Consider the following 10,319-nt stretch of genomic DNA (forward strand, 5'->3'; position numbering starts at 1 on the left):
TTTGGTTGTTTAGGCTGAGCGAGGTAACTTAGCTGATGCATGGTATACGAGGGATCATTTCCCGTTGCTTTGAGTGGTATAGATATTAGTAGAGTGTGCTAATACTGTGTTTGATTATGTGGCATGATGTGATAGGCTTTTGTGATAGAAGGTGTTAATGATGATGATAACATGACTATATGATGCTGTTGTTGCTATGTTGATTATGATGCATGCTTGGTGTGCATGCATTCATGAAAGGCCGATGCCTAGTGATGAACGGACTGAGTTCCAATGATGTTGTTGACTCCGGGCTTGTTGAGAGGCTTGGTTCCTTGCGGGGAACTCGGATTCTATGGTGATGAATCTGGGAGTGGTGATCCTGTAGTTGGTCATAAAATGGGTATACCGAGTCGTGTTGAGTCATGCATGGGTGTGTGCATTGCATTTGATATGTTGTTTTGTTGATGTTCATGAGTATGTTGATTATGATGATTATGATGAGCTGTGTTGGCATATGTGAAATATATTTATGTTTATATTTCTGTCGTTATATTATTATTTAATAATGTAATTCTCACCCCTTCTGCATGTGTTTATGTTCATCTATGATGAGCAATGTGCAGATAAAGAGGAGTAGCTATTGTTGAGGTTTGAAGAATAAGTGTAGAGTTATTCTACAGAGTCGAGTCAAATGCTCTGGTCATGTGACACCGGGGTTATGGGATTCGATAGATAATTGGTTATTATTTACGTTGTTTATGATGACTAATATGTTGAGATGCTTTGTTGAGATAATGTTGAAACATTATTATTAATTGTTATATGATGAATGATAATATTTGTGTTGTTGTCCGCTGCGAAGTTTTAATAAAATAAATAAAATGTGTTATGTTGTGATGCGATACAAGTGTTATGTTGAACGAAATGTAAACTCTTCTACATGTTGTACTCTGATAATCTATTTAAATATGTCGTTTGGGTAGAAGGGTGTTACATTAGTGGTATCAGAGCATTGTCAGTCCAGTCGAGTCATAATGTGATGTTTTCCCTGTTGGTCGATTAGTGTAAATGACACTGTCGATATTTAACGGTTGTGGTTGGGTTGTGCAGAGTATGGCTGGAGAAAATGACCGTGCGATTGCTGAGGCTTTGGCTGCTATGGCGCAGGCTATGCAGGCGCAGCAGAATCCGCCGGTCGACGAGTTTAGGAATTTGGGAAGGTTTCTGAAGAATAACCCTCCTACATTCAAAGGACGCTATGATCCAGATGGTGCTCAGATTTGGCTGAGGGAAATTGAGAAGATTTTTCCGGGTGATGACGTGTACTGAAGCACAGAAGGTGCAGTTTGGTACGCATATGTTATCTGAAGAGGCTGAAAACTGGTGGGATAACACTCGCCAGAGAATTGAAGTACCAGGTGCTGAGATGACTTGGGAAATGTTCAAGACGGTCTTTCTGGAGAAATATTTTCCTGCTGATGTGCGATGTAAGAAGGAGATGGAATTTCTAGAACTGAAGCAGGGTAACATGTCTGTTGCTGATTACACTTCGAAGTTTGAGGAGCTGGTGCAGTATTGTCCTCATTATAATGATGCCGATGCTGAGGAATCCAAGTGTGTCAAGTTTGAGAACGGGTTGCGTCCCGAGATCAAACAAGGCATTGGTTACCAGGAGATTCGTAGGTTTCCTACACTGGTTAACAAGTGCAGGATATTTGATGAAGATAGCAAGGCTAGGACTGCTCACTACAAGAGTCTTAGTGAGAAGAAGAATAAGGATCGTGGTAGTCCTTATGCATCTCCGAATGGTAAAGATAAGCAGAAAGTGGTAGATGCGAAGAAGCCAAGTGGGGGAGGATCTCCCATAGCTGGTAAATGTTTCAAGTGTGGCGAGCCAGGCCACCGTGCTGATAGCTGTACCAAGAAAGTGCTGAGATGTTTCCGATGCGGTCAGGCTGGTCATAGAGTTACTGAATGTAAGGATGCTGGTCCGACATGTTTTAATTGTGGAGAGAAAGGCCATATCAGTTCGCAGTGCACGAAACCGAAGAAGGCGGCTACTGCAGCTCATACTACTGGTAGGGTGTTTGCTCTGAGTGGGACTGAAGCTCCTAAAGAAGATAATCTGATTAAAGGTACTTGCTTGATTAATAATGTTGAATTGCTTGCTATTGTTGACACTGGTGCTACTCATTCGTTTATTTCGTATGAGTGTGCGACCAGGATTGGTGTGATTATGTCGTCCCTAGGCGGAAGTATGGTGATAGATACTCCTGCTAATGGTTCTGTGAAGACTTCTGTTGTCTGTCGAGGTTGTCATTTGACGATCTTTGAGAGAGAGTTCGTGGTTGATTTGGTGTGCTTACCCTTGCACCAAATTGATATTATTCTGGGAATGAATTGGCTAGAATTCTATGGCGTGTTTATCAACTGCTATAGGAAGACGGTGCGGTTTTCTGAAGTTGGTGAGAATGATGAGGCAAGATTTCTATCTGCTAGGCAGGTGGGGGATTTTGTGAAAGATGAAGCTCAGGTATTCGCTTTATTTGCGTCTCTGCAAGCGGATAAGAAAGTGGTAAGTGTAGATTTGCCTGTTGTCTGTGAATTTCAGGATGTGTTTCCGGAGGATGTAAGTGATTTACCTCCAGAACGTGAAGTCGAATTTGCCATTGACTTAGTACCAGGTACGAGTCCAGTGTCGATGTCTCCTTATAGAATGTCGGCAACTGAATTAGTTGAATTGAAGAAGCAACTTGAAGAATTGCTTGAGAAGAAGTTTGTGCGTCCAAGTGTTTCTCCTTGGGGTGCACCAGTATTGTTAGTGAAGAAGAAAGAAGGTACGATGAGGTTGTGTGTCGATTATCGGCAGTTGAATAAGGTGACTATCAAGAATCGGTATCCATTGCCGAGGATTGATGATTTGATGGACCAGTTGGTTGGAGCTCATGTTTTCAGTAAGATTGATTTGCGGTCGGGTTATCATCAGATCCGAGTGAAGTCAGATGATATTGCGAAGACTGCTTTCCGTACGAGGTATGGTCACTATGAATACACTGTGATGCCGTTCGGAGTGTCTAATGCTCCAGGTGTGTTTATGGAATATATGAATCGTATATTTCATCCGTACCTTGATAATTTTGTTGTAGTGTTCATAGATGATATATTGATATATTCTAAGACAGAAGAAGAGCATGCAGGACATCTGAGAATTGTTTTGCAGGTGTTAAGAGGAAAGAAATTATATGCAAAGTTATCTAAATGTGAGTTCTGGTTGAAGGAAGTGAGTTTCCTTGGCCATGTGATTTCGAGTGGTGGGATTTCTGTTGATCCTGCTAAAGTTGTTGCTGTATTACAGTGGGAGACTCCGAAGTCTGCTACTGAGATACGCAGTTTTCTGGGGTTAGCTGGTTATTATCGCAGATTTATTGAAGGCTTCTCTAAGTTGGCATTGCCGTTGACGCAGTTGACTAAGAAGGGTCAAGTATATGTGTGGGATGCAGCTTGTGAAGCGAGTTTTGTGGAGTTGAAGAGGCGGTTGACCAGTGCTCCAGTGTTGATCTTGCCTAATCCTGGTGAGTCCTTCGTTGTCTATTGTGATGCTTCTTTGATGGGTCTTGGTGGTGTTTTGATGCAGAACGGTAAAGTTGTAGCTTATGCTTCAAGACAGTTGAAAGTTCATGAGAGGAATTATCCTACGCATGATCTAGAACTTGCAGCTGTTGTATTTGTGTTGAAAATGTGGAGGCATTATCTGTATGGTTCCAGATTCGAAGTGTTCAGTGATCACAAGAGTCTGAAGTATCTGTTTGATCAGAAAGAGTTAAATATGAGGCAGAGAAGGTGGTTAGAATTACTGAAGGATTTTGACTTCGAATTGAGTTATCATCCCGGTAAGGCTAATGTAGTTGCAGATGCGCTGAGTAGAAAGTCTCTACATATGTCTATGATGATGGTTCGGGAGCTTGAGTTAATTGAACAGTTCCGTGATATGAGTTTGGGTTGTGAAGTTTCCGCTGATAGTGTAAAGTTGGGTATGCTGAAGTTGACTAGTGGAATTCTGGAAGATATTCGGAATGGTCAGCAAGTTGATGTCGCTCTAGTTGATCATATTACTATGGTTAACCAGGGTAATGGTGGTAATTTTGAAATTGATGAGAATGGCATTCTGCGATTTAAAGGTAGAGTTTGTGTTCCTGAGGTGTCTGAATTGAAAAAGAGTATTCTTGAAGAGGGCCATAGGAGTGGATTGAGTATCCATCCAGGCGCAACTAAAATGTATCAAGATTTGAAGAAGTTGTTTTGGTGGGCTGGTATGAAAAGAGATGTTGCTAAGTTTGTGTATGCCTGTTTGACTTGTCAGAAGTCAAAGACTGAACATCAGAAACCGGCAGGTATGATGCAACCTTTGAAGATTCCTGAATGGAAGTGGGATAGCATTTCCATGGATTTTATGACGGGATTGCCGAGGACGACGAAAGGTAATGATTCTATTTGGGTGATTGTGGATCGATTGACTAAGTCGGCGCATTTCTTGCCGATGAAGATTAATCACTCTTTAGAGAAGTTGGCAGAGTTGTATATTGAGGAGATAGTGAAGCTGCATGGTATTCCATCCAGTATTGTGTCTGATAGAGATCCCAGATTTACTTCTAGATTTTGGGAAAGTTTGCAGAAAGCGTTGGGGACTAAGTTGAGGTTGAGTTCAGCTTATCATCCTCAGACTGATGGTCAGACTGAAAGAACTATCCAATCCTTGGAGGATTTGTTGAGAGCTTGTGTGTTGGAGCAGAGTGGTTCTTGGGATAGTTATTTGCCGTTGGTGGAGTTTACTTATAATAATAGTTTTCATGCTAGTATCGGTATGGCTCCATATGAAGCATTGTATGGTAGGAGGTGTAGAACTCCATTGTGTTGGTATGAATCAGGTGAGAGTGTTGTACTCGGACCCGAGATTGTGCAGCAGACGACTGAAAGGGTTAAGATGATTCAGGAGAAAATGAAGATTTCTCAGAGACGTCAGAAGAGTTATCATGATAAGAGGAGAAAGGCACTTGAGTTCCAAGAGGGAGATCATGTGTTCTTGAGAGTTACTCCGACGACAGGTGTGGGTAGAGCTTTAAAGTCTAAAAAGCTTACTCCGAGGTTTGTGGGTCCGTATCAGATTTTGGAGAGGGTTGGGGAAGTGGCGTATCGGATAGCTTTGCCGCCGTCGCTTTCTAATCTGCATGATGTGTTTCATGTATCTCAGTTGAGAAAATATATTGCGGATCCTTCGCATGTTGTTCAGTTGGATGATATCCAGGTGAGGGATAATTTGACCGTTGAGGTGTTGCCAATTCGGATAGATGACCGAGAAGAGAAGACCCTGAGAGATAAGAAGATTGCTCTAGTGAAAGTTGTTTGGGGAGGTCCAGCTGGTGAGAGCTTGACTTGGGAGTGTGAAGATCAAATGAAGGAGTCGTATCCGGCTCTATTTGCTTGAGGTATGTTTTCGAGGACGAAAACTTCTAAAGTGGGGGAGAGTTGTAACACCCCGAATATTGTTAGATTAATTTAACTATTATTTTAATATGATTATTTGAAGGTAAAATGAATTATTAAATAATATTGGGAATTATTATTATTATTATAGATGTTATTTATTTTAATAATAATTAAATAAATAAAATAAATGGAATATGAAGAGTGGAAGGGTAAAAGTGGAATTGGATAAAAGAGGCCAAAGGGAGAACTCAGAGTTTTCACGTGTTGTTACCTCAGAGTCAGAGAAAGGGAGAAACGCTGAAGAGAAAGAGAAGGAAGAGGAAAAGGCCAAAGTCTGCTCAGAACTTCCTTCAATCCAAAGAGGTAAGGGGTCTGAACCTTATTAAACGATAATATGATGAAAATGGTGACATATTGGATGAACACAATTGGGATTTTAATCGAAGGAATTCGTAGAAATTATATGCGATGATGTTAGGATTTGTGAAATCGAATAGGGGACTATTTGTATTAGATGATATGAGTGATTTTGTGTGAAATTTGGACTGTGGAAGGATGAATTTGGATAGATCTCGTAGCAGAGGAAGCCATTGCAGATCTGGGAATCTGGTTCTTGGTCATACGCGTATGGCACTAGGCAATACGCGTATGAAATGGCTGGTACGCGTATGGCGCTAGGCAATACGCGTATGGATGAGGAAGATGATGTTTTGAATGTGTTTTGGTTTCTGTTGGTACGCGTATGGGAATGTGATACGCGTAGCATACGCGTATGGACATGGGCAATACGCGTATGGAGGAAGATGATGTTTTGAACGTGTTTTGGTCTCTGTTGGTACGCGTATGGGGATGTGATACGCGTAGCATACGCGTATGGGCATGGGCAATACGCGTATGGATTTGGGCAATACGCGTATGGGCATAGGCAATACGCGTATGGGCAGACTTGTGGTTTTCCTGGGCTGTTGTTGTGCAGTTTTTGGTTGTTTAGGCTGAGCGAGGTAACTTAGCTGATGCATGGTATACGAGGGATCATTTCCCGTTGCTTTGAGTGGTATAGATATTAGTAGAGTGTGTTAATACTGTGTTTGATTATGTGGCATGATGTGATAGGCTTTTGTGATAGAAGGTGTTAATGATGATGATAACATGACTATATGATGCTGTTGTTGCTATGTTGATTATGATGCATGCTTGGTGTGCATGCATTCATGAAAGGCCGATGCCTAGTGATGAACGGACTGAGTTCCAATGATGTTGTTGACTCCGGGCTTGTTGAGAGGCTTGGTTCCTTGCGGGGAACTCGGATTCTATGGTGATGAATCTGGGAGTGGTGATCCTGTAGTTGGTCACAAAATGGGTATACCGAGTCGTGTTGAGTCATGCATGGGTGTGTGCATTGCATTTGATATGTTGTTTTGTTGATGTTCATGAGTATGTTGATTATGATGATTATGATGAGCTGTGTTGGCATATGTGAAATATATTTATGTTTATATTTCTGTCGTTATATTATTATTTAATAATGTAATTCTCACCCCTTCTGCATGTGTTTATGTTCATCTATGATGAGCAATGTGCAGATAAAGAGGAGTAGCTATTGTTGAGGTTTGAAGAATAAGTGTAGAGTTATTCTACAGAGTCGAGTCAAATGCTCTGGTCATGTGACACCGGGGTTATGGGATTCGATAGATAATTGGTTATTATTTACGTTGTTTATGATGACTAATATGTTGAGATGCTTTGTTGAGATAATGTTGAAACATTATTATTAATTGTTATATGATGAATGATAATATTTGTGTTGTTGTCCGCTGCGAAGTTTTAATAAAATAAATAAAATGTGTTATGTTGTGATGCGATACAAGTGTTATGTTGAACGAAATGTAAACTCTTCTACATGTTGTACTCTGATAATCTATTTAAATATGTCGTTTGGGTAGAAGGGTGTTACATTTGCGGCCTCTTCATCAGCACCAGAAGCAGAATTGCCACTCACATCATCATTGTTAGCAGACCTCTTACTAGAGGTGTGGGCTTCAGCTTCTTCTTCATGGCTGACATTAGCATGTTCAACATTTTCACCCTCAGCCTGCTCCAAGCTTGCAATCAAGGCTTCCAAAGATTGTTTTCTAGATATGGCTACCCTAATCCCTTCACCTAGCTCTTGGCATGTCTCCTTAAGCTCAGCAATTTCTCCAACTTTTGAGGTTGGCCTCTTCATGGCAGATGTCATGACAATATCCTCGACATGACTGCCTTCAAAGAGTTTGTAGTGCACATACAGAGATGGTTTTCTCCTATTAGGTAAATCATTTAAGCACATAATACCAGGGTATTGGTTCAAGATAATACCACAAATCATAGAGGGAAAAGCAATTGGCAGCTTAACTGCATTAGTAGTTGCATGCTTGATGATTTGATCAAACATAAATTTACCATAGTCAAATTTCACTTTTGTCCCAACAGCAAAAATAAACCTCCCAAGAGTATTAGCAATGGTGGAGATATGGTTGGTAGGGACCCAGTTAATAACTCCTATTTTATGCAGAATAGCATACTTGACAGTCAACTTCCCAGCAGGAAGATGCTTTTTAACAGGCCAAACTTTCACCTGCCTAGCTGTAATCTCCCTACATACCTGATTGTCTGTAACTTCTAATTCTCCTGCACCCTCATTATTTCTACCTAGAAAATTATTAATAACAGTAGGAGAGAATGTTATACACTTACCCCTTATATACACCTTGCAGAACTCCTTGTTGTTCTTATCAGAAATATCCTCAGGAATATTAACAATAAATTCCTTGACTAACCCTTCGTAGCATTGAGAGAACCCATCAACAATCTTCAAAAGCCCAACAACTTTTATCAGGTCCATGACCTCCTTGACATCAGCAACATCTTTTCCCAATTCCCTTTCCACATCTACCCTTCTCTGAATCACAAATTTCCACTTAGCAGTTCCATCCTCAAGATGGAAGGAGATGTTATCCAAATGAACAACAAGTACATTAACAGGAGACTTCCTAACAGTAGCTTTCTTCGCAGGAGAGATGTCAGGGACATCTTCCTCAACATCCTCTTCAGGCTCAGAATCATCTTTGACCTTCCTCTTCTTTATTTCAACCTTGCTCCATGATTTGGAGGGACCAATACCAGCAGTCTTCTTAGCGTTTCTAGCTGACATAAGTTCAGCCACAGATTTTCCTTTGCGAGTCTTCATGCGTTTAGCCACACTTGGCTTCATGTGATGAATCAAGCTTTCCTCTTGATCATCAGAGCTACCATCCTCTATATCAATCACAACATTTGCATCATCATGCTTCTCAGAATGGGAAGCATTAGCAGTGTTAGAGGCCACAAATTTTCCTTTTTCAGACAGGGTTTGCCCTAGAGAGCTTAACCCTTCAGCAGCCAAGTCCTTTTCAGAACTGGAGGAATCATCTCCCTTACTACTAGGTTGTTCAACCTTAGGAGAGGGATGCATTTGAGCAAGGGGGGTAGAAACTCCCTTCATAGAGTGACCTTCATTAAGAATTCTAGTAATTAGTTCTCTTATAACACGATCAGTATAGTATGTTCCTTCCTTAGAATTAGTGACAGGAGTTGAACCAGACGAAATACTAGAGGGATTACCTTGTTTGGAACATGCAGAAACGGAGGCATCAATGGAGATGGGTTGGTTCAAATCAATGTTCGCGCCGGGAATAACAAAGAGAGGAGCAACATCCAGAATCTCATCATCAGGGATACCCATGGGAGGAACATTAACTTTTGGGGTAGGCTTAGTATTTTTAGAAGCAGATGTATCTTGATGTTATGACATTTTGGAGTTTTTCTGGAAAAAGTAAGGTTGCCCTAGCAGAGGTTTATGGAGAAGGAAAAGGGAGATGGAAGAGTTGGAGTAGGGAATGAGGTTATGGGGGTAGCGTCTGAAGATGGAATAGATGGTATTTCCAATATAAGGTGATGATTTTCCATAATGGGGGCACTTTATTTTAGGCAAATAGACAATAACTTGATTACTTTTTCCATTCCATATTAATTGCTACAAATTTTCATAAACGAAAATACCTAATTTCCCTCTCAGGAATTCAAATTGATTTGCATCCAAGGCCTTTGTAAAAATACTAGCTAACTGCATCTCAGTAGCAACATGCTCTAAGACTACAGTCTTATCCTCCACAAGTTCTCTAATAAAATGGTGACGGATATCAATATGTTTGGTCCTGCTGTGCTGAATAGGGTTCTTTTAGATGTTTATAGCACTCAGGTTGTCACAATACAATGTCATGACATCTTGTGTGACATTGTATTCAGTCAGCATTTGTTTTATCCATACTAGTTGAGAACAATTACTTCCAGCTACTATGTATTCAGCTTCGGCAGTAGACAAAGAAACACAATTTTGCTTCTTACTAAACCATGATATTATATTGTTCCCCAAGAAGAAACATCCTCCTGATGTGCTTTTCCTGTCATCAACACTTCCAGCCCAATCAGCATCACAATAGCCAGACAACACAGAATCAGATCCATGAGTGTATATCATCCCATAGTCACAAGTGCCATTGACATATTTCAGGATCCTTTTCACTTAGTTTATATGGCTCACCTTTGGTTCAGCTTGATATCTAGCACATACACCTACAACAAAAGCAATGTCAGGTCTGCTTGCTGTAAGATATAGCAGACTCCCTATCATGCTTCTGTAGAGACTTTGATCCACACTGACACCATTTTCATCTTTAGACAACTTCAGATGAGTAGGAGCAGGTGTCCTCTTGTGGCTTGCATTCTCCATCCCAAACTTCTTAACAATATTCTTGGCATATTTACTTTGAGATAGA

The 10,319-nt window shown here is 40.7% G+C and overlaps 1 protein-coding gene across 1 annotated transcript; it reads right to left on the reverse strand.

The window, feature by feature from the left end:
- Window positions 1–7,917: 7,917 nt before the first annotated feature.
- On the reverse strand, window positions 7,918–9,226 carry LOC127135929 (uncharacterized). Its single transcript, XM_051062553.1, has 3 exons — window positions 8,200–9,226; window positions 8,108–8,154; window positions 7,918–8,004 (listed from the first exon to the last, which is right to left on the reverse strand). The coding sequence occupies exons 1-3, from the start codon at window positions 9,224–9,226 to the stop codon at window positions 7,918–7,920; spliced, it is 1,161 nt and encodes a 386-aa protein (XP_050918510.1).
- Window positions 9,227–10,319: the final 1,093 nt, after the last annotated feature.

Source organism: Lathyrus oleraceus, chromosome 4 (genome assembly GCF_024323335.1).
Source record: "Lathyrus oleraceus cultivar Zhongwan6 chromosome 4, CAAS_Psat_ZW6_1.0, whole genome shotgun sequence".
NCBI lineage: Eukaryota > Viridiplantae > Streptophyta > Magnoliopsida > Fabales > Fabaceae > Lathyrus > Lathyrus oleraceus.

Coding starts and splice junctions, on each gene's coding strand:
- LOC127135929 (XM_051062553.1), bottom strand. CDS start 9,226: ATGGGTATCCCTGATGATGAGATTCTGGATGTTGCTCCTCTCTTTGTT. Junction 8,155..8,199: donor CTGCAAGGTGTATATAAGGG/GTAAGTGTATAA, acceptor ATAATTTTCTAG/GTAGAAATAATGAGGGTGCA. Junction 8,005..8,107: donor TAGAAGTTACAGACAATCAG/GTATGTAGGGAG, acceptor TGCATAAAATAG/GAGTTATTAACTGGGTCCCT.